This window comes from Trachemys scripta, chromosome 3, assembly GCF_013100865.1.
Source record: "Trachemys scripta elegans isolate TJP31775 chromosome 3, CAS_Tse_1.0, whole genome shotgun sequence".
Classification (NCBI taxonomy): domain Eukaryota; kingdom Metazoa; phylum Chordata; order Testudines; family Emydidae; genus Trachemys; species Trachemys scripta.
In genome coordinates this window covers 52,582,876-52,607,091 of record NC_048300.1, presented here as the reverse complement: position 1 = coordinate 52,607,091, position 24,216 = coordinate 52,582,876, and the positions used below count along the sequence as shown (strand labels likewise).

At 44.0% G+C, this 24,216-nt stretch overlaps 1 protein-coding gene across 1 annotated transcript in view; it reads right to left on the bottom strand.

Moving 5' to 3' along the window:
• The window catches only part of GALNT14 (polypeptide N-acetylgalactosaminyltransferase 14), a 191,483-nt gene that overhangs the window by 67,713 nt on the left and 99,554 nt on the right, over nucleotides 1-24,216 (bottom strand). Inside the window, exon 3 of the mRNA XM_034764736.1 lies at nucleotides 2,531-2,629. Within this exon, the coding sequence (XP_034620627.1) occupies nucleotides 2,531-2,629 (99 nt within the window). The remainder of the gene's footprint in view (nucleotides 1-2,530; nucleotides 2,630-24,216) is intronic.

Here is a 24,216-nt window from a genome sequence, read left to right as displayed (position 1 = left end):
TCTGCCGTGATCCGTAATGCACAGCATTACGGATCACGACGCTCTTCCGATCTGCCGTGATCCGTAATGGTAATTATATATATAATTACAGGAGGTCAACACCATCCAGCCACCCCATATATATATATATATATATATACACACACACACACACACACACACACACAGGAGGTCAAACTAGAAGCTTTGGTGGTCCCTTCTGGACTTAAACTTGATGAGTCTATCCCCTTCCCTTACTTACATGAGTGTGAAATCCACCTGTCAAACGTTTATTATAGAAACAGGACTGAATGCATCTGACCATTCCTATGGGATAAGCCACTGGACAAGGTGCACAGATCTAACCCTCAGGACAGAAGGTGTGGATAGGTTACAAGAAATCTTTCCATTCCACAGCAAAGAGCTATGTAGATTCAAGACCCACATTGGAATTCAAAGCTGATTTTAGAAAACCTGCAGTGAAAATGAAGCATATACTATATCCCCCTACAGTAAACCACAGCCAAGAACAAACCAACAAATGGAAAAATGGCCATGTGCCCAGACCTCTCCACAGCTCATTTAGAAGAGCTCAGAAACTGTCCTTGAAAATGCAGCCTCTTTGTGAGCCATCAGAGCTTCTCAGTTAACTCTCCTTGCTGGCATCCCATGTGGCCTTCAGGTGTCACTGGAGAAGCTCAAAAATGATACTAAAGCAGACCTCTGCAAAGCCACAGATATCCCTTGCTGACTATGGCAAAACACAGCTCAGCATTCATAGTCAAACGGTTAAAGGGGAGACTACAACGGGTCGTACTGAAAGGTGAACTGTCAGGCTGGAGGGAGGTTACTAGTGGAGTTCCTCAGGGATCGGTTTTGGGACCAATCTTATTTAATCTTTTTATTACTGACCTTGGCACAAAAAGTGGGAATGTGCTAATAAAGTTTGTGGATAACACAAAGCTGGGAGGTATTGCTAATACAGAGAAGGACTGGGATATCATACAGGATGACCTTGTAAACTGGAGTAATAGTAATAGGATGAAATTTAATAGTGAAAAGTGCAAGGTCATGCATTTAGGGATTAATAACAAGAATTTTGGTTATAAATTGGGGACACATCAGTTGGAAGTCACAGAGGAGGAGAAGGACCTTGGAGTATTGATTGATCACAGGATGACTATGAGCCACCAATGTGATATGGTCATTAAAAAAGCTAATGCGGTCTTGGAATGCATCAGGCGAGGTATTTCCAGTAGAGATAAGGAGGTGTTAGTAGGGTTATACAAGGCACTGGTGAGACCTCATCTGGAATACTGTGTGCAGTTCTGGTCTCCCATGTTTAAGAAAGATGAATTCAAACTGAAACAGGTACAGAGAAGGGCTACTAGGATGATCCAAGGAATGGAAAACCTGTTTTATGAAAGGAGACTCAAAAAGCTTGGCTTGTTTAGCTTAACCAAAAGAAGGCTGAGGGGAGATATGATTGCTCTCCATAAATATATCAGAGGGATAAATATCAGGGAGGGAGAGGAATTATTTAAGCTTAGAACCAATGTGGACACAAGAACAAACGGATATAAACTGGACATTAGGAAGTTTAGACTTGAAATTAGACAAAGGTTTCTAACCATCAGAGGAGTGAAGTTCTGGAACAGCTTTCCAAGGGGAGTAGTGGGGGCAAAAGACATATCTGGCTTCAAGATTAAGCTTGATAAGTTTATGGAGGGGATGGTATGATGGGATAGCCTAATTTTGGCAATTAATTGATCTTTGATTATTATCAGGTAAATATGCCCAATGGTCTGTGATGGGATGTTAGATGGGGTGGGATCTGAGTTATTACAGAGAATTCTTTCCTGGGTGCTGGCTGGTGAGTCTTGCCCACATGCTCAGGGTTTAACTGATCACCATATTTGGGGTCGGGAAGGAATTTTCCTCCAGGGCAGATTGGCAGAGGCCCTGGAGGTTTTTCGCCTTCCTCTGCAGCGTGGGGCATGGGTCACTTGCTGGAGGATTCTCTGCACTTGAGGTCTTCAAACCATGATTTGAGGACTTCAACAACTCAGGCATAGGTTAGGGTTTGTTACAGGAGTGGGTGGGTGAGATTATGTGGCCTGCATTGTGCAGGAGGTCAGACTAGATGATCATAATGGTCCCTTCTGACCTTTAAGTCTATGAGTCTATTAATATAAAAACTGCCATCCCGAGATCCATCTAGATTGGTGACCTGCTCCCGATAGTGACCATTGTCAGACACTGCAAAGGAAGCCACTCCATAATGCACCTCCTTGTGCAAAACTACTTACCAGGAGTCAGATCTCATGCTATCCTTAGCTACGGATCATCTTAGGACCTGGGTTAGTAGCCTTTGTAATTTTACCCTGGTAAGCGTAGCTGAAAATGCTATTATTCATGCAAACATCTAACCTTTTTTGAAATGTGAAGGAGTATCTGTCAGACTGTGAGGAAAGTGGCACACATGTTTTTGGAGCAGGATCAAAAAAAAACCTGCTGCACACGCATATTCCTTTGCATGAGTCTGTCTTACCTTCTGATAGTTCTTAACAGGGTGGACCTGGCTTCATTGTGGAAGGTGATGACGATACTTGTTGATGGCAGATCTGGACGATAGTGCAAAGTTGTACATCTGAGAAGTTAGAAAAGATACAGGTATCACTATAGTTCTGGAATGTCAAATGGCAGCTTATTTAATAGACACAAACATTAAAGGCACAGTGTAAAGGTAGATGTTCTCCTGACACTACTAAAATAATGGTTTTCTGAGCTATTCATTTCTGTTTGGCCCAGAATCTATAACATTCTACTCTGTGGGATAAGTTGCCTGGGAATTCTACCATCCCCCTTTCATTCAGCTTTGTTTCTGGATATGGGTAACCCTACTGTGACTAGCAATGGACATCCCCAGAGAGGTTCAGCTTATATAGACACAGTGTTTGAGGAACCCAAACAGACTTTTGATGTGCATTCCTGGCACAGATATTGTTACATCACAACACAAACAGTATTATGCAGTGGGGCCAGGCCAGAAGAGTTCCCAACAGCCTGACCAGCCCTGTCCTTCTCTTGCACTTTGGGGATTGGGACCCAGGGCACAGGATTCTTCCCCCCTGTAGCTGGGCCCTTCCAGAAGGCTTGGGATGAGCTCCCAGATCTTGGGGCTCTTTTGACTGAGAAGTGATCACACCACACTGAAAACATCTGCTCATCCAGCCCTGAATGATGTATGAATAAATCCATAAAGAATATTTCTCAGATGCAGCTACAGTACAAGGGTCAGACTTTCTGCTTCTCTAGCACCCTTCATCTAGGGATCTAAAAGCACTTTATATACATTAATTATTAACCTCAGAAGACTGTACAGCTGGAATTATTCCTCCTACTTTACAGAAGAGTCAATTGAGGCACAGAGAGGTTATGTGAAATGCCCAAAGCTACACATTGAGGTAGTGGCAGAGCCACAATTAGAACCTAGGTATCCTGGCCCCCAGTCCTTTGCTCTAACCACTAGACAATACTGAATAAGGCTCCACAGAATTTACAAAGGCCCCCCGGGGTATGACAGGAAGCTCACCCTGAGACAGATATAGCCTTAAAGCCTTTTTATTAAAATCAGTGAAATAATAATTAAATGGTAAAATAATCAGAGTTACAATTGCATGACTGCTATTCAAAAGATACATATGGTAATATAGGATTATATGCTACAAAGCTTTGGTTAATATACTCACACCCTTCCTTGATAACACAGGAACAGCCTTGCGGTTCAGGTTTCTCAATTCTTGAGTGAGGGATGCAGTGCTCACTGATTAGAAGAAACTAATGCTAAGAGCTATCAAAACTAACTTACGGTTTACTTGACTAACAAACTTAAAATCAAAAACTAATCAACAAACTAAGAATAAAAGCTTAGGGAAACCGAGCTTAGCCTAGTTCCCTTGAAATTTAGAAAGTTTAAGAAGAACAAGTACAGCCTAGTAATAGTCGTAGTCATAGTAGGTAGATAGAATAGAAGAGGAAGAGGAATAGAGATAGAGTAGAAAAAGAATACTCTAGCGAGGTGGGTCACCTCTTTTATAGGGCACAAGTGCCAGAAATCCTTCCCCCTATGCTCAAATTTCATTCCTCAACCACAAAATGTTAGGGTACACTTACCCCATAGGATAGTATGTTTGTGCATGTTGATGACGTGTACCTACGCTCATATATTATTTCTGTTCTTTAGTCATTTCAGTTCTTTCCTTGTGGTGTACCTGTTAAGTCTGTGGGTACAAATTGAAACCCCGCACCATGCCATTCTTCCATTGTCTATTAGCCTAGATAAATGGTCTTAGATATATGCGTGGGTGCTTATCTATTTAGTAACAAGTCTCAATATATAGGTCAACTTTGCTTTCTGGGTAAAAGGTCTTAATATAGATATGCTAATTTAGCTTAACATACAGGTTTTTGGCCTATAGGTCTCTTGCATCACAGCCAAACTTATTTTTAATATAAATCTGTAAACCTATTACAATAAACCAAATACTTAAACTATAAGAATATATATATATATATATATATATATATATATACACACACACACACACACACACACACACAGTAACTCCCCACTTAATGTCCTCTCGCTTAACTTTTTTTCGATCTTATGTCCCTGCTCAATTAGAGAACATGCTCCATTTAAAGGTGTGCAATGCTTAGCTATAACGTCGTTTGGCTGCCTGCTTTGTCCACCGCTGGCCAACCCCCATCAGCTCCCCTACGCCCTACCCCCCCACAGCACCTCCCACCTGCCAGCAGACCCTATGGATCAGCGCCTTCCCCCTCCTGCCCACGGCAATCAGCTGGCTTGCCGCGCGCAGGAGGAAGGAGAGGAAAGGGGGAGCCTGCGCACTGAGTCCTTGCTCCTCCCCCCTTCCTCCTGCCCATGGCAATCAGCTGGCTTGCGGCATTCAGAAGGCGGGGGGGGGGGGGGGAGCCTGCGTGCCGTGTCCTCACTCCTCCTTCCTGCCTCCTGAACACTGCAAGCCAGCTGATTGCCGCGGGCAGAAGGCAGGGGAGGGAAGGGGGAGGAGCAAGGACGCGGCGTGCAGCGTAAAGGGAGGGCAGAAGAGGAGGCGGGTTAAGGGTGGGGGTTTGGGGGAAGGGGTGGAGTGGGCAGGTCGAGGGTTGAGCCCCCCGCCCCTGGTGCTTGCAGAGTAGGGGAAGCTGCCACTGCTGCTGCACAACCTGCTTCTCCTAGCCTACAGCACCTTCAGCCTCCTTGCCTGCCTCATTGTCTCCAGTGCCAGTGGGCTGTGCCCGTGTGGGGTAAGGTGGGGGCACCTCCCAACTAGAGTACTGTACTGTACTGTACGGCAAAAAAAAATTTCCCTGGAACCTAACCCCCCACTTTACATTCACTCTTATGGGGAAATTGGAGTTGCTTAACATCGCTTCATTTAAAGTCACATTTTTCAGGAACATAACTACGTTAAGTGAGGAGTTACCGTATATATATGCAAGCAAGCAGGTTAGTCCTATAGGCTACATGGTTCAGTTTCTAACACGAGTGAGCCAAACCTACAAACAAGTGCACAGTATATAGCGTTTCACAGAACCAAACAGAGTTAAGGAAATTGGGATTTCAGTGATAACTGGGGAGAAAACTGTGGTCAATTGAAACTTTAGGTCCCCAAACTGTGGGGCATGCCCCCCTAGAGGGGCACAGAGGAATGTTTGGGGGAGGAATAAATGGGGGGGGGCAAGCCTGCACAGAGGGCGGGGAGGGAGCACCACCCTGCCCCCAGCTCTGCTCTGGCTCTGCCCCCAGACACAGCCCTGACTCCTGGCCCCGCGCCTGGCCCCGTCCCCAGCCTTGGTGCAGCTTCACTCCCAGCTCCACCCCCAGCCTCAGCCCCCTTACTCCTGTCTGTGTCCCCCCACCCACCTCCACTGGGGGGGTGAAGACAGGAGCAAGGAGGCACACAACCCTGAAAAGTTTGGGGACCACAGGTCTAGTAGCTATAACACTGCTCTGAAAATTAGGAGACCTGGGTTCTGTTCCTACATCTGTCCAGGGCCGTGGGCAAATCCCTTCACCACCCTTTATCTTGTCTACTTAGTTTGTAAGCATTCTGAGGCAGGGACTGCCTCTTTCTTGTTAATTTTTTTAATGCACAATGGGACCTCGATTTCATACAGCCTGGGGCTCTGATGTGTCCATAATGTAACCAAAAATTCAGGCCACCTCATTGTTCCCATACATGAGTATCCCTTTGTTCTCGGCCTTTTGCGCTAGAAATAACCTAGTGCAGAAGTGACACGTGAAGTTCTACGTCAGCCTAGAGCAGTGATTGGATGAATGGAGAACAATCTCCCAATGTTCATGGTGTGTAGAGGCCGAGCCCTCTCCAGCCCCCTGCACCGCACTGTGCTCATTCCTCTGATGTTTCACGCAGCCTGCAGGAGCTTTGTAGTTAAATCCCCAAGACTTTGCCTTGCAGCACCATCAACGGGTTTCTCTGCGGAGCCTGAAAACTAATTGGTCTCTTACAACAAAAACAATTTTTAAAAGGCTCCTTTGACATATCTCATTGGCTTTTCTGCCACAGAAACTCCAGGACCTGATGCTGATCTGACTTACGGCAGCTTGGCACCATTGCCTTCCATGGAGTCATTCCCCACTGGCACCAGCACGAATGAGATCAAAGGCAGGTCCTCAGTGAAGATGCTGATGCACACACAAGCTTCTGGCATGAGGTCATCTGTGAGATTTTTATTCCGTGGGCCATTTTAGCAGCTTTGTGAGCATCATGTGGAATTCTCATTTCGTCTCAGTAGGCTTGCAGCATCACACTGATCTTTTTTTAATCCGAGTCCGCCCTTTCTGTCAATATTTACTCCAGCAGGATAGAAGGAATCACTGATAGAGTATAAATCAAACAGAATAAACTATGTGGGGGTGGGGTTTAAAGCAGCAGAAAAAGGGAGATCTCAGAAGATATCTCTCTTCTTTTCCTTTACGGGTCTGAACTCCCACGCAGTTTTGTCTGTTGACTTTCTAGTCCTGTAAGTGCACAGACCAGCAGGATGATAAGTGAGAGTTAGAGAATAGACTAGAGAAGGGTCAAATCTACAAAGCAGAGATCCTAGTTGAACTTGCCTAATGTCTAGGGGCAAGTCCAACCCTGCAGTTTTTGTTCAGGCCTATCCCTAGGAAACACGCTGACTTCCTGGGGCAATGAATTCCATAGGTTCTAGATTGATTGTTTCTAAATTCACTGTTCTTTAATAACACAATGTGGCCACTGGGACAGGATAGAAAGGAGAGACTGTTTTCACTCCAGTCTTTAGACTATGGAGTCCAGGATCCAGAATCACAGCCCCCCTACTGGTCTCCTTCCCAAACTAAAACATCTGAGATCTTGGAATCATTGTGATCCTCAGCTGGGTTCAATGATTTCAATAGAGCAATACTGATTTACACCAGCTGAGTATCCAGCTCCGTAAATCCAGATAAACCTCTAACATCTTTGCTGCTCTTTTGGAGTCCTCAGATGAGTGTAGCCTTTACTGTAACCTTAAAGTGAAACAGCTGAACTGGAATGCAGTAGGATAGCCAATGTCCAACATCATGTCATCTGTATCTCATTTTCCCTCAGGTTTTCTATCCCACCCAAGCAGCTTGTATGCTCTTTTATAACTGGCACTGCACATTGGCCAGACGCCTGTGCTGCGTTATCCAAAATAGACCATAGGTCCCTTCTCCGAGGATCCTGAAAGTGCAGAGCCCATCAGGCTATAGGAGAAGGGCTGATGACATTGGCCCATGTGCACCTGTAATGCCAACAGACCCCGGTTGTCGGCGGGCGGGATCAAATCTGGGACCTCTGGAACTTAGTGCCTGAGCCTCTACTGCATGAGCTAAAAGCCACCTGGCTCTTAGCTAAGGCTGTAGAGCAGACTCGTTCATCTCTCTCTAAGTGCCACTAGATGGGACAGACCACCACACCCAGGAGGTGTGTGGGTTACACAACACCTTTCGTTTATCAAAGTTACATTTCAGGGATGCGGAGAGCAAAGAGTTACCAAACAGCAACTCATCATGTTGTGCCCCAAGTTACAATACCATGTCACTTTGGTCTCCTGTGTCCTACAGTAATACACTCACACTCACAGTAGTTTTTTCTATTGGCTTATATGAGAACTTAAACAAGACAGGTCTTTGATCTGAATGCTGCTTGCTTGTTACAAACTGTATAATGACTCTCTCCACGTTACTTATAAACAGTTATCCCCTAACTGCTCCCAGATGTGTGTCCTTCCATCCATTTTGAACCTGGCACCAGCAAGGAGTTCTGTGGATCATACAAGGGATGCTATTTTTGGCAATGAAAAGAAAGGGTGTGGAAAGCACTTGCAAAATACATCACCCAGACAGTTTAGGAGATGCGCAGATTTATCAATTCCAAAGAGACGTGATGCAGAGTCCTTGTATTTGGGTGTCATACACCTTTAAAATGCCAGCTGCAGTTACAGTACAGTCACTTATGTACAGTATCTGATTAGCGAGCAGCCAATGTTTTCTTCAGGCAGGAAGTTGATAGAACAGCCAAAACTCCAAATCCAAACACTTTCAAGATCTGCAAGCTTGGGTCCTAACTCTGCATAATGGGCTGAATCAAAACCCCGGGGGCCTGATTCTCTACTGCCTTGCATCTGGGGGGCCTGATTCATAGCCTGCACCTATCAAATGGGTATGAAGTGCTACTGTTCTGACCTGGTTTTACACCCACGTTGCCCAGGTGTATATCACTGCACAAGATGCAGAGCAGTGGAGACTTGGACCCGAGGTTCGAGTGCACCATTACACTGGTAAAGTTCCCTTCTGGCTCTGAATTCTGTGGCTCAGGTCCAGCTGTAGTTGGGCATGGGATGGCTCCTGGAAGTAAGGTTTCAAGTCATGCTTTGTATATCTGACACCGAGCAAAACAGCACCAGGTCTCCTTCCACACCAGTTTTGTACATGGGTAGCTCCAGTGGTGTTATTCCTGATTGACACCAGTCTGAGCAAGAGGAAACGCAGATGAATGGGGAAATTTGTCAGTCGGATAAAAAGGAATGAAACGTTCTAGCAAGGTTCTTCCTCCCAGCCCCCATGTTTGTTTCCCAATGTAACAGCAGCTAAACCCCCTGGCTCCTGAAGAGGCAGAGCACAGTTTAAGCTGTTGACTACAAGTGTTTTTTTGGCACTTGCTTGGGCAATAAAAGCCACAGCTTGGAAAAGCATTAAATTCAGCATGGCCAGGCTTATTCTGTGTGACAATTACATCTGGGGTAATTTCAATTTAATACCTCCCCGCAAGTGAAAATTGCAGCATGCCGCCCTAAAATTGCTGTAATAATGAAAATAAACCCATTAAGAGCTGCCTGTGCTACCTCGGGCTGTCACCGGATAAATGCTTTCTGCTGCTTATGGTACCTCATAGGTCATCCAATTGCCAACAAGGAAAAAAAAAAACCCACAACATTTTTAGGAAACCAAGATTGTTCCTTAAAAATAAATTACTGCATTGCTTGTGTTTGCACTACCATGTAGCTCACAGTCTATGAGCTCTGTCCATGCTCTGAAATCCTGCAACAAGGCAGGGAAGAAGGACTAGTAGAACTATTGCTTATGCCAACCCCATGCCGAGCTTGGCTGACCATAGCGTGGGGTCTGTTCAGCCTCTGAGGTGCATGAAAGCCCACAGCAGCAAGACATGCCTGTGGATAGTGAGAATTAACAATCAGTTCTAACAACTTGCCAAAGAGAATTCTCCAGGGGATCCCAGGCTATGCTGATTAGCTTCAGACCAAAAGAACGTTATGATTTTGTACTGCCATGATGGCCTTCCTTCGCAAGATTGCAAAGACTCCACATGCAGTCAAAAAAGCTAACAGAATGTTAGGAACCATTAGGAAAAGGATTGATAATAAGACAGTAAATATCATAATGCTACTATATAAATCCATGGTACACCCACACCTTGAATACTGCGTGCAGTTCTGGTCACCCCATCTCAAAAAAGATATATTAGAGGTGGAAAAGATATAGAGAAGGGCAACAAAAATGATTAGGGGTATGGAACAGCTTCCAAATGAGGAGAAATTTAAAAGATTGGGACTTTTCAGCGTGGAAAAGAGATGACTAAGGGGGGATATGATAGAGGTCTATAAAATCATGACTGGTGTGGAGAAAGCGAATTAGGAAATGTTATTTATCCCTTCACATAACACAAGAACCAGGGGTCATCCAACGAAATTAATAGGTTGCAGGTTTAAAACAAACATAAGGAAATCCGTCTTCACACAGTCAACCTATGGAACTCATTGCCAGGGGATATTGTGAAGGCCAAAAGTATAACAGAGCTCAAAAAGAATTAGATAAGTTCATGGAGGATAGATCCATCAATGGCTGTTAGCCATGGTGGTCAGTGATGCAATCCCATGCGCCGAGTGTCCCTAGCCTCTGGCTACAAGAAGCTGAGAGTGGACGACAGGGGATGGATCACTCGATGACTGCCTGTTCTGTTCATTCCTTCTGAAGCACCTGGCATTGGCCACTGTTGGAAGACAGGATACGGGGCTAGATGGAGCATTGGTCTGACCCAGTATGACCGTTCTTATGTTCTTGCTCATTAATGAATTGAGCCTTCCTGCCCCCCATGAGGTATGCTAACCCCTTTTTTCAGCCTGGGAAATTGAGGTAAGGAGATATGAAAGGCTCAACTCTGCCTTACTCACACTGAGCAGTTCATTGCCCTGCAAGGAGTTCCATTTACATCAATGAGCCTCCACGTGTCTTAACCACAGTGGCTCAGAATGTCTGTTTTAGAGACTGGAATAGAACCTAGGTCTGCTGACTCCTAGATCTGCCCTTTAATTATTTGACTCTGCATCCCCTCTTTTGTAAATCCTCATTACAGAAATAAAAATTACATCCAAGCAGAGCTGGTGGGAACAATTTTGATGGAAATTTTCCATTGAAAATGCCTTTTCATCAAAATCAAAACATTTTGCAGGAATACGCCGATTTCTACTAGATTTCATTTAAAAAAATCCAAATGAAGTGTTCTGATGATGTTGAAACTCTTCTCAAAGTTTTCGTTACATGGAAAATTTTGGTATTTGTTGGGTTTTGTTCCCATGCAGATCTACTTCCAAATAAAACTAATAGTTTTGTGAAAGCGTGAGAAGAACCATTCTCACATACAATATGTCAGCCTATGGAGAAAGAGACAGAGCTGAACACATCCCCAGCACTCCTCTCACCATTGAATAACAGCTCAAATGCCAGGCTCTGGTTTTACTCTTCAAAACCCTCAATGAGTTGGGCCCAGGGACCCTTGGGGGCCATTTCACTCTTCATGACCAGAACTATTGGACACCAGGGGTCTGTCAGCTACATGGGTCAAATCTGAGTGAGCAGAAAACAGCAGTTTCTCCGTGGCTGGCCCAGAGCTTGGGACCTCCCTTCCAGGAGAGATAAGGCTGGGGTTTTCAAAGGACCCTCAGGGTGTTCAGTGCCCAGCTCCCATTGAATTTCACTGGGAGCTGGGTGCTGTCTCCCATAGGTGCCATTAAAAACCAAAGCCTGAAGTGACCACAAATCTTACTGCCTTCAGGACAAAATGCACAACTCATCTCATTAACATGGCTCTGCTGTATTGCCCACAACACTAATAACTAATGGTAAATGATTATGTACCCTTCTCTCCCACATGAGACGAGGGGGAGCAGAGAACCAGAGATCAGCAGTGATCTGACCCACGTAGGTCTGTAAAATGCTCAGATATCAGTGATGATCATGGTATAAACTGCATGAGGAAGGGAGAGAGAGAGAGAGATTTTACATATGTTAATGGGAGAGCTTCCAATGCTACAAAGCTTTACTAGCCTTCTATCTCTTCACTGTTTTTCTTTTCTTCTCCTCTATTGTGTAGTGTGTAAGCTCATCATGTTCTATGTTTTGAAAGCCACCAGCAACCAGTCAGAGCAGCAGTGTGTATATAGTTATACACTTTGCCTTGCATGTTCCTATATAGTTAGCAAACAGGGTTACTTGGGAACCAACTGTGCCTGTGTGGTTGCTTCATATGGTTGATTGTTGTGCAAAGAGCAAGCGACATAATACTCTCCCATAAAGCCTAGGCATTTCAACAGGTCTACATTTGTAGCCACTCATCTGAGAAGTCATTCCCTTTGAAGACACATCCTGGGATCAGTTAATCACCATTTCAACCCCAGTCCTCCCTATGTATGGAAAGGAACAAGGCATCACAACCCATGACCTCCCAACGTGTTCACACCAATATTCCTGGAAGTCCTTGCAAAGAGGATGGAGGCAGGATCCATGGGTTCCCAATCCATTCCCACAGGTTTTATCATTAGAGAAGTAAACTTAAGGCTGGTGAAGGGTGCTAGACTGATAGCCCTGGAGACCGGAGACCCCTGTTCATCCACAGAAGTATGACACAGGCAGCAGTACTGCATCTTCCCATTGGATCCACCTGCCAACGTGCCTCAACCCTGAGCTGGAGGGACTGTGTCTTGGCATGGAGCACACTAGATCAGTCTCAATGCATATTTGATCCTTGCCTTCTCAATGGAGAATGATTTCATTGCCAGCCCCAGTGCTCAAATCAGGAATCCTTACAGACTATGGGGTTTTAACTATGCTATTTAGAGCAAAAAAATCAACTCAGAGAAAGATCATTTGATTACTCCTCTCTATAACTGTCTGTTGCTTCTAACCCAGGTGTGGGTCTGCTGTGGGCACTGCCCCACTCTGGGAGTGCAAACCATTGCAACTCTGTCTTTGGTTCAGGGACTTTATAGAGAATTGGGAATGCTAAAAGACGCAGCAGGGACCCTGGTAGGTCAGAAGAGGGAATAGAGGAGCTGATGATTAAAGCAGCTTCTCCTTTGAGTTACCATATACAACAGAGCTCTTTATTATGAGCCAAACCATGACGCTGCATTAGAACTCCTCCTAAACCTTGTGGTGTTTGAAATCCAAAAGAAGACTTACTGACCTGGGCCCAGCTGTATAACAGAGTCCCTCTCCCTGGCCTACCCCCCACCTTAAACAGCAAGGGCTTATACTGGAATCACCAATGAGGCACTTGACCATGCTGGTGCCACTGGGGGGTCACCAGTGGTAACCACAGTGTATGTAACCTTTGTACCTAGTTCCTCAGAAGGTAGATTACTAGCCCAGTCAGCCAGGGTGTGGTTTCCAAATTGCTTCTTTCTCCCCGCTTTTCTGTGTGCGAGTGTTCTGCAATTGCAGCTTGCGCTCATTTGTAGAGCAACAATGAAGTCTGCTTCTCTCGCACATTCTCTCTCTGTGCCTTGTTAACTTTCCTTAAGAGAGGACTATCCTTGTCCTTCTCCCCTCTCGCCCTCAGCCCCCACTTGCTATGTTTCTGCTCATTATTTCTTTCTGCTTCAACACCACTCAGTGGCCAGCAGCTCTGCTTTGAATTTTTAACATTCTCCCTGTGATCCTAATGCTCCCTCACTCAGCCAGCATCTCACAAAGTGTCCTCTGCATATTCATTCTTAACAGCTGGCCCTGTCTGCAGAGCTACACCATCTTTCAGCTCCCGGCAAATCCCCCTCCTCTCCCTGCCACTCAGAAATACAGGGAAAAGAGATTCAGCCACAGTTTGGCTCAAATCACTCAGCTTTTCCCTCACACTCCAAACCAGAGTTGTCCATAAAATGCCAAACTGCAGTACAATGTATCTCTCAGGTTCTCAGCTACACATGGGCAAACCTAAAAACATTTCCGGGTCGGGGGTTCAGATGAACAGCCCCCAGTCTGCACGAATATCCAAACTAAATAAACCTTTTTGAGCAGAGAGGTTGAGAGTGTTACATAGTGATCTGATGTGCATGAACTGGGAGCCATAGACTCCAATACTGAGTCAGAGGCAGAAAAAGATTCATGAGAAAAAAATATTGGAAAAGAAATCTACTTCTTTTAAGTTTAGGTCCCTGTGACAGGGTGCACAAACCCCACACCAGTAAGGAAGGGGTTAAACAGCTGTTCTGAGGCCAAGCAGCCCCACCCTACCCCATCCACACCAACAGAGCATGCATGGCTTGTAGAAGGAACTCAAAAGGAGAACAGGCCAGTAGACACAGGAGGGGAACTGACTTATGCTCTGAGCTCCTGGCTGTAGTGATCCAAAGGGATGAGGCTTATGATTCGCAGAATGTCTGAGATTTTATCTTTGATTCCACTTATTTAACGTCTTGTCTGTTAGGAAAGAAGGGACTGGTAGGGAGTGATCCAGGGAGGCAGCACTATAATACTTTAGGGTGCAGGATTTAGCTGCCTACGCTGTCCTGGATTGGAACCTGTGGAAGGGAGCTAGAATGTGTTCCCCTACCAATCTCTAGGGGGCGCTGAAGGCAGAAGCGTACCCCGATAGAGGGCGTATAGAAGAGAGAAGGCACTCCGGACAGACAGGTCAAGATCCCAAGATGTCAATCCAGAGGGAGACCCAGAGCCGCCTCTGTGACGCTGGCAGACCAGCTCATGCCAAGTTCCTCATGTCTCAACTGAATGCAGACAAGTACATAGCTGGAATCAGTCTGGCTCACCCGTGTATTAGTATTGTTAAAACAGTTACTAGAATTCTAAGAATGTGTTTAGACTTTATTGAATGCTTGTGTGTTGCTGCATGCATTAATCTCATAACATCGGCATCCCATATTGTAAGGGGATATTTCAGCAGTTGCTCTGTGTGCCTCAGTGACTGGGTAAGTAACTAGACAGGAGTGAAACATTAATTAGTGTGAGAGCTGATCTTCAACAGGAGGTTTTACACCCTTCCCAAAAGGAAAGGTCCATCGATACCAGACAGACTACTGTGGGATGTTGCAACTAGAATTTCCCTACATAACATTAACAAGAGGGCAGAAGACTGTTGTTCTTCCCTCCTCCCCAAGAAAATGAATCATGCAAGTGGATTTTTGCCATCAGCTGAGTTTGCAGCTCAGAGCACATGGCAGGAGAGGGATGGAATAGAAGGAATTGATTATTTCTATGTTGTTTGGACTCTCAGGGGGGAAAGGATTTTCTAAGCATAAGCAAGAGATCCTCAGGAGCTTAGCCTTGGTTAGCCCTAAAGGATATATAGAACTTGCTCAGCACAGACGCTTCTATTATCTTTTGAAACTTAAGATTGTAACTCATTTGTGTATGTATGCTTACCTGCTTTAACCTTGTAAATAACTCTTCTTTCCCTTTCCTGTTTTATTAAATCTTCATATAGATTATTATAGGATTGGTTACAAGCATTTTCTTTAGTGTGAGGTCTAAGGTGCAATTAACCTGGGCTAAGTGAATAGTTCTTTGGAACAGGGAGTAACCTGAATATTGCTGTGATTCATGGTGTAAGGGACTGTCCATCATAAAGGTAAGCTCACCCACTAATGGGACTGTCTGTGACTCCATGTTAAGGCTGTTAGAGTGCCTGAGGAGTTTTCATTTGATAACACTAATCTACAATTTTTGAGAAGTCGTCTGCTTCAGAGATAAAATGTGCTATTTATTATGTATTTTGATGTGCTGAATTCAAATATGACAACTAAACAACTGATTGACTACTGTTTCTAAGATATTTCAGTTTTTACATTTTATGTCTATGTATATTGTGTAGATAGTAGAGTTTTAATCATAAATTGTAAACCTAGGTCTTTTCATGTGTTTATGGTTGCTTTACATGATATTTCACCTGTCCTGTTTATGTAACACTTTAAAAATCAGCAAAAGGGTTATATAAATAAAATGTATTATGAAACAAAAGGCAAAAAACTATTATGTACATAGTTTAGTCCTATTCAGTGTCTACTCGGCGCTTCTTGGCTTGTCTCTTGTATTCATTAAATGGAGCATCTCTTGTCACTGTCCAGCAATAGTCTGCAAGCATTGATGGGCCCCATTTGCCCTGATAGCGTTTCTCCATTGTTGCAATGTCCTGGTGAAATCACTCGCCGTGCTTGTCGCTCACTGCTCCGCAGTTCGGTGGAAAAAAATCTAGATGAGAGTGCAAAAAATGTATCTTTAGTGACATGTTGCAACCAAGGCTTTTGTATGCCTTGAGGAGGTTTTCCACCAACCACCTGTAGTTGTCTGCCTTGTTGTTTCCGAGAAAATTTATTGCCACTAACTGGAAGGCTTTCCATGCCGTCTTTTCCTTGCCACGCAGTGCATGGTCAAATGCATCATCTCGAAGAAGTTCACGAATCTGAGGACCAACAAAGACACCTTCCTTTATCTTAGCTTCACTTAACCTTGGAAATTTTCCACGGAGGTACTTGAAAGCTGCTTGTGTTTGGTCAATGGCCTTGACAAAGTTCTTCATCAGACCCAGCTTGATGTGTAAGGGTGGTAACAAAATCTTCCTTGATTCAACAAGTGGTGGATGCTGAACACTTTCCCTCCCAGGCTCCAATGACTGTCAGAGTGGCCAATCTTTCTTGATATAGTGGGAGTCTCTTGCACGACTATCCCATTCGTAGAGAAAATAGCAGTACTTTGTGTATCCAGTCTGCAGACCAAGCAAGAGAGCAACAACCTTCAAATCACCACAAAGCTGCCACTGATGTTGGTCATAGTTTATGCACCTCAAAAGTTGTTTCATGTTGTCATAGGTTTCCTTCATATGGACTGCATGACCAACTGGAATTGATGGCAAAACATTGCCATTATGCAGTAAAACAGCTTTAAGACTCGTCTTCGATGAATCAATGAACAGTCTCCACTCATCTGGATTGTGAACGATGTTGAGGGCTGCCATCACACCATCGATGTTGTTGCAGGCTACAAGATCACCTTCCATGAAGAAGAATGGGACAAGATCCTTTTGACGGTCACGGAACATGGAAACCCGAACATCACCTGCCAGGAGATTCCACTGCTGTAGTCTGGAGCCCAACAGCTCTGCCTTACTCTTGGGTAGTTCCAAATCCCTGACAAGGTCATTCAGTTCACCTTGTGTTAGGAGGTGTGGTTCAGAGGAGGAGGATGGGAGAAAATGTGGGTCCTGTCAAATTGATGGTTCAGGACCAGAAGTTTCATCCTCTTCCTCGTCTGACTCAAGTGAGAATGATTCTGGTGCATCAGGAACCGGCAGTCCTTCTCTGTGGGGTACTGAGCGTATAGCTGATGGAATGTTTGGATAATGCACAGTCCACTTTTTCTTCTTTGACACACCTTTCCCAACTGGAGGCACCATGCAGAAGTAACAATTGCTGGTATGATCTGTTGGCTCTCTCCAAATCATTGGCACTGCAAAAGGCATAGATTTCCCTTTCCTGTTCAACCACTGGCAAAGATGTGTTGCACAAGTGTTGCAGCATATGTGTGGGGCCCACCTCTTGTCCTGATCTCCAATTTTGCAGCCAAAATAAAGGTGATAGGCTTTCTTAACCATAGTGGTTATACTGCGCTTTTGTGATGCAAAAGTCACTTCACCACAAACATAGCAGAAGTTATCTGCACTGTTCACACAAGTACGAGGCATCTCTACTCACTTTGGCTAAACAGAAAATGTGTCCCTTTGCAAAATCAAACACTGACAAATAAGAGAGCACGACACTATATGATTTCTAGAGCTGATATAGGGCAAATTTTTTCAGCAGAGTGATGTAAGCTTCGTTATGATTGCATCATCCATGACTTCTAGGAATAACATGATGCAATTAATATAATGTATGACGCAATACTAGCTTCAGATTGCATCATTCATTGTTTTGCCTAAAAAACAAGTACTGTCCAAACCCAGTCATAGATTTATTCATAGATCCAGTCAAAGATGTATTTTAGTCATTTCTGGTTTAAATTGAGATCCCTTTCCTTTAGAACTCACTTATCCTCCGCCATTCCCAAGTCAAGGATCGTAAAACTAGAGCCAATCAACAATTTTAAGCATCATTTTCGTTCTCCGTGACCCAGAATTAGTAAAGTCTGACTACATTTATTTCAGAAGCATTTTGGCTGTAGAGCAGTGTAATAGGTTGCTGAAATCTAAGGACAGAACTCACAACCAAATTTGGAGGTTGTGTCCTGGATCTTAACAGTCTACTCTCAGGTTGGTACTCACACTCGAGTCACTGCAGGCAGCGTTACAGCCTCACCTAACCCAGAGGGTTAGCTGTTTGCTGGACTCTTTATTTACCCCAGAAAGAGTCATCATCAAACACGTAACGTGGCCAGAGGGCTGAGTTATGGAAGGGGCAGACCACTGCAAAACCACAGCAGCTGTCAACAGAGGGCACCAAGAAAGAGAGAACCTGCCCAGCCCCTGTACGGTGCCTGCGGTGAGTGATCTCCTTCACAGTTCCATAGGAACTGAAATAACTTAAGTTACAAGAATTCCCATAGAAACATCATAAAAAGAGAGCTCCCGGCTAAAGCAAAAGCCACCCAACTCTTTGTCCAGCCTAAACAAAATCTTTTTGGACTGGCACAGACCTCTGAAAGGCTCCCAGGCTGAACTCAATCTTTCCAGGCCGAAACAGGCCTCTGCTCAACCCAAGCTCCCAGAAGAGACTGACTCTTCCAAAAGCTGAGAGAAGCTTTATAACCCCTGTACTCCCCCCACACTAAACTCCAGCCAATTGGCGATCGGGGTGGACCGCTCTGTCACAGTGAGAACAGCAGCATTCATGTTATTTTGGTTCTTGATCCATCAGGCATGCGGGGGGAGACGGGGGGGACTTTAATTTATAAAAAAGGCTGGTGCCAATTCAGTCCTGGATGAAGGGAGAATTGTTTTTTGTGAATCAGTTCATCCCTCTCTAATCTCAATGGCTGAGTCCCAGCTACTGTAGCAGTGTGTCCTCTGTTATTTCATTGTAATTCTTCCCTCCGCAGACTTGACTACACTGTGAAAAAGTGAGCCAATCTCGATAGCAGGTGGTGGTGAAAATTACTGCTCTGTAGTAATTGTAGAGAAGGTCAGGTGAGTTCACCACCCATTGTTGCAAAGCATGCTAGACACCTGGTGTGTTGGGGAGGAGAAGATTGGATTCCCCTATCCTTTGCTAGAACAGGTGCTGAACTTGACTGACCTCTCTGTTCCTGCAGGACAGCCATTTTCAACACCACTTGGGATGAACCCACAGGACACCAATGGTCATAAAGGAAGTCATTGCCCTAGTGATAGACACTGCTAAAATCTCGCAATGTTGTTTGGCAACTGACCCAGCTGGAGCACAAAGGTGTGTGATGTATATTGGAATGCTGTAGATATTGGACTTCAGTGAGACATCATCTAGCAACTCATTTGCCAACTAGTTCAACAATTCATAGATTTTAAGTCCAACAGAGGACAATTTGATCATCTAGTCTGACCTCCTGTACATCACAGAGTATATTATTAACCCAATTATTTGTGTATTGAACCCAATAGCTTGTGTCTCACTAAAATATATCTTCCAGAAAGGCATCCAGTCTTGATTAGAAGACTTCAACAGATGGACAGTCAAATGGCACTTTTTTTTATTACAATCCACATACACATGTAACACAATACAAATGACATACTATCTATGTAGACACAAGTGCTTCCCATATGAAGACATCTAGGCTGTTTTCTTCACACCACTCACTCCTGTGTTACCCGACTCTGACCTATAGACTCTCCCCAGGGTTATGTCCTCTTTTTTGTATATCCTCTCAGATTCCTCTGTCATGCAGCTCTGACAGACCTGCCATATCCAGCACCAACCAGTATTATTCTCCCTATCTTAAATGACTAGATTTCCAATCTCACTGTTCAGGAAGATTTATAGTGAACCTGCTAAGGAGACAGCCATGCATAGCCTGATACATCACCTAAATACTGGAAAGGAATCCACACAAAAAACAACCCACGAGCCAATATGAAAAGCACAACACCCATGGAGAGGAATCATACCGAGTGTCTTTAACATAGCTCAGTGCTACCCAAACTCAAATTAATTCAGAGCAGCTGTGAATAAGAAAACCAGATGATCAATAAGTTAAATCACAGGCTCTCAACCTGGAGGTCATTGGCAAGTCCAGGTGATTGCCACATTGCTCTCTTCCTTTATAGAAAGTATTATGGGGTTCAACCCTTTTGTCTGTTGTAACATGGAGTCAGTATATGAAAAAGTTGAGGGGAAAGAGAAAGAAGAGAAGGTGTGGTTAACATGGGATTCTAAATTATGCAAAACACCAGAAGTCATGGCACAAGACCGTAACAGAGGGAGGGCAATTGGCACATCAGACTGAGTCCTTTGCAGCATGCTCATCTGCTGTTTCTGAAAGGCCGTACATTGTACTGCCGTAAATCTATTGTCTCAACACCTGGCAGCTGCACAGCCCTGACTGGCATGTAGTGCTGTGCAGCACTCTGGCTACTTGTCTGGCTGTTAGCAAGTCCTGCACGCAAGGTCAGGCACAGTTGCTGACCTGCCTTAACAGCCTTGTCAGAGCACGTCTTTGTAACCCAAAGGATTTGCAGCATGTAGGGTTCTGCTGCTTTGGTTACAATCATTTCCTTCTTTTATGGCTGCTGGGTGAGGCTACCGGGTACAGCTCAGAAATCTCCAGAGATTTCAGTATAAATCAGAGAGCTATGACTTTGTACAAAACTGTAACATAACCAGAAGCAGACAGCAAAGTTCAATGACCATGGCATGTATGAGAACCTATACAGATCAAAGCTCAGCGGTTCCAGATGAAGTGAACAGTTCCAGAGATTATTAGGACGTAAAACCTCTCATTTGTAGACTGTTTGTTCAGATCCACCTCAGGTTAGTAATGACTGAACGATGCGATATGAAATGAGCTGGTAACAGAGGATTAATACTAGATTGGGAGGAGTTGCAAATTCTAGTAAAGACAGAGAAATAAAGGACCTAGAAAGATCCGAGACAGAAAAGTAATTTGAAACAAATTCTTGATGTCACTGAGGAACCTGGAAAGCAGCAGTGCTGAAAGAGATTGATAATGGATAGCTAATCAGACATCAGATTGCAATATAATATGGTAGCAAAGAGAGCCAACTCAATTTCGCCCTGCATACCCACAGGCAAAACATTGTGGAGCAGGGAGGTAATCACCACTTCTCTGCATAGTTATAGTGCAACCACAATTGGAATATTACACACAGTCCTGGATACCACATTACTAGAAGGAGAATGACAAATCAGAAGAAGTTCAAACAGGAGCAAGAGAAACAATCAGGAGCTGGAAGGAATGAGGAAAATTAAAACAGCTAAATACGCATAGCTAGGCTAACAGATGACTGTGGGAGTGGGAAGGGGCTTGGGTGGGGGCGGGAAGACACATGATAACAATCTACAAATATTTGGAGGCTGTTAACACCAAGGATGGAGAGGAATTATTTAGCAGCATTTAACTAGAATTAATTGGATGAAACTGAGAAAGGGAAAAAAAGAATATCAGGAAGAATGCTTGGAGTGTAAGATCAATCTGGCTATGGAATAGACTCCCGAGAGAACTAGTAGAAGCCCCATTGCATGAGATGGGACAAAATACTAGAAAATGGGATGTAGTGAACAATCCTACACTGGCAGGGAGATGGAACAGATGAGCGAGTAAGTCTTGGCCATTTCTGAGATTCTATCTAGCACATGTGGTGCTGAGTGCAGCTGACAGGCTACTACAAGAAGCGTGCAGTACCGTAAGAGGGTCAGGGTCCCAGAGCTGAGTCACATAGGGAATAACACCCAGAAGATCATGAAATTATGAAGTGGAACTTTCTAGTACTTGGCTTGGCCGCAAGGGAAATTTCTAGGCTAAGATATTGGAAGTGGGAGCCACGCTATATTTAGACAGTGCAAAAGCAGTGTTGTGGGGTGTGTGTGTGTGTGTGTGATATCTAAAAAATTATTCAAACAGCTAAATTTCAAAAAGGGGGAAAATGCAGAAGGAAACAAAATAACCTTGTGTGTGTGATGTGCTGCCTGTGAACCTTGAGACTTGTCAGATGATGCATTTATTAAAAATTCACAGGATTCTTTGGAAAAGGAAAGAAGGGGGAGAGCCTATTAAAACTGAAGGAGAGAATAGCATGGCTGCATTTAAAAACAAGATTAACCAGATTGTGTGCCTTGATTTTCAAAGCAGCTTGTGAATAATTCAGACTTCCAGGGCCCTCCACACAGATTCAGGGTTTGTTTTGCTTGATTCCTTTCCACCCTACTTTTTTTTTTTTTTTGGAGTGGGGGAAAAATTACTTCTCTGTTTTCAATAGGATCTAGAGTATTGGCCAGATTCAAATATCAGTTTCACCAGCATATAGCTGGAGAAACAACACTGACTTATGAATTTCATTTTGTGTAATTAAGAAAATAATCTAGCCACATGCCTCCACTTGGAAAGCTTCTGACCTTTTTGTCAGGATTTCAGATGCTAGGAACCCTTTGAAATTCCATTTGGGATGTTTAAAAACAACCCATGCAAAGACTCAGTAGGGGTAATAGTTTCTATCAAAGCTTTGTGATTCCACCTGTTAGGTTGAATCAGAGGCACTACATCATCCCTTTTGTTGAAAACCAATTAAAAACAAACTCAGAAGCACCCACCCCTGACCATTCAAATCCCTAAGCTAAAAGGGTTTCCCATTATACCACTAAACGCTAAAATGTGATACAGTAGTACAAAAATATTGCCAATGCCAACCTTTCTCTGTAACTGCAGGGTAGATTACAATAGGGCCTAGATACCTAGATAGACAGACGGACATACGAGTGAAAGGTGATGGTAATAACTATAGCTCAGACAGACAGGTATTTTTCCTTGAGAAAATGCCAAATGACAGCTTAAGGGAAGAAAGTGTCTGATAGACTCAACTAGCAATAGCAGTGAAGCTCAAGGAATTAGTTTTGCTATTTACTAATACTCAGGTTTGATTTTAGTCTAGGCAAATACCATTGGCCAACAGAGACACTGAGACAAAGCTTAAGTTAACAAATTTGCCTCAAATAATTCTGATGGAATAAAGTTATCAAAGTAATCGAAGACTCACAATAACGTTATAACAAATGATCAATACATGAAAGTGGTTGGAGGCATAGAGTAATTCGAAGAAAGAGTGATCAATGACACTAAAAGAACTCAGCACACAGAGTGATGAAGCAATATGCCTTCTGTGAAATAATCAAAAGGCATCAATACAGTTTAGTTAACACACTGTGCCTGTTCTTTTGCTCTTGGTGAAGGACATCAAGACAATGCTTTGCCTTATCTAAAACGAGAATCCTCTCTTTCCACTTGAGGGACGAATAGAAGCAGTCTTAGCTTGTCCTTGTACACTTTAGCTCAAAGAGGAGGCGGACTTTGCTAATTGTATCATCCTTCTCTGGGATAGTCCAAATAATGAAGGTGCTATGAAATTCAGTGTAACCTTGATGGGTAAGATCAAGCCTGCTTGCCTGCTTTATGCGGATGACCCAGAATGGGTAGGCTTTATGAATGGTATTATGAAAGTTATCTAGATTGTCAGTTGCGAATGCACTGGTATATATCTTTAACTTGACTGGGTTTCTCCTAGGAATCTGGCTGTGGTATCTGTGCAATTGTCTCCAACTGAACTAACTACTCAATAATATTAGCTCATTCTCTCTCTTTGTGTTTCTATTACGATAGCCACTTGTTCTCCCTTAGAAGATCAGTCTTCTTCCTATAGTCAAAGAGTTAATTTAAATTAGCCTCTTGACAAGTATCATCCCATTCAGCCTCAACGCCAGCCAGTCCGTAGAGTTGGCTAGAAAGTAATCAGAGGATTTCTTTTTCCTTGGAGCTGCTCTTCAGACTGCTGCTGCACCTTTTGGGAAAGAACACGGCCCTTTAAGAGATGAGGGGATGGCTTCCTTCCTAGGGGATGACTGGAAGCTGTCTTTTGAATGGCTGGCTGGTTTCTCGGCATGGATGCTCTCCACTTGTGAGCGATGGCCTTAGGCGTCACTCACTTTTTGTGCCTGTCAGCCCTTTCCATAAGCAACTGTCACTGGCTGTGAGCGATGACCAGACGACCAGATTCCCCTGAGATGAAGCCTGAGACATTGATTTCAGGTAGAAGAGCTAAGATACCATGACAGGGCCAACCTACAGGCCCCTCAAAGCTGGGAAGTGGAAAGGGACAACCCACAGCTGTTGGGAGTGGAGGACGGACTCATACC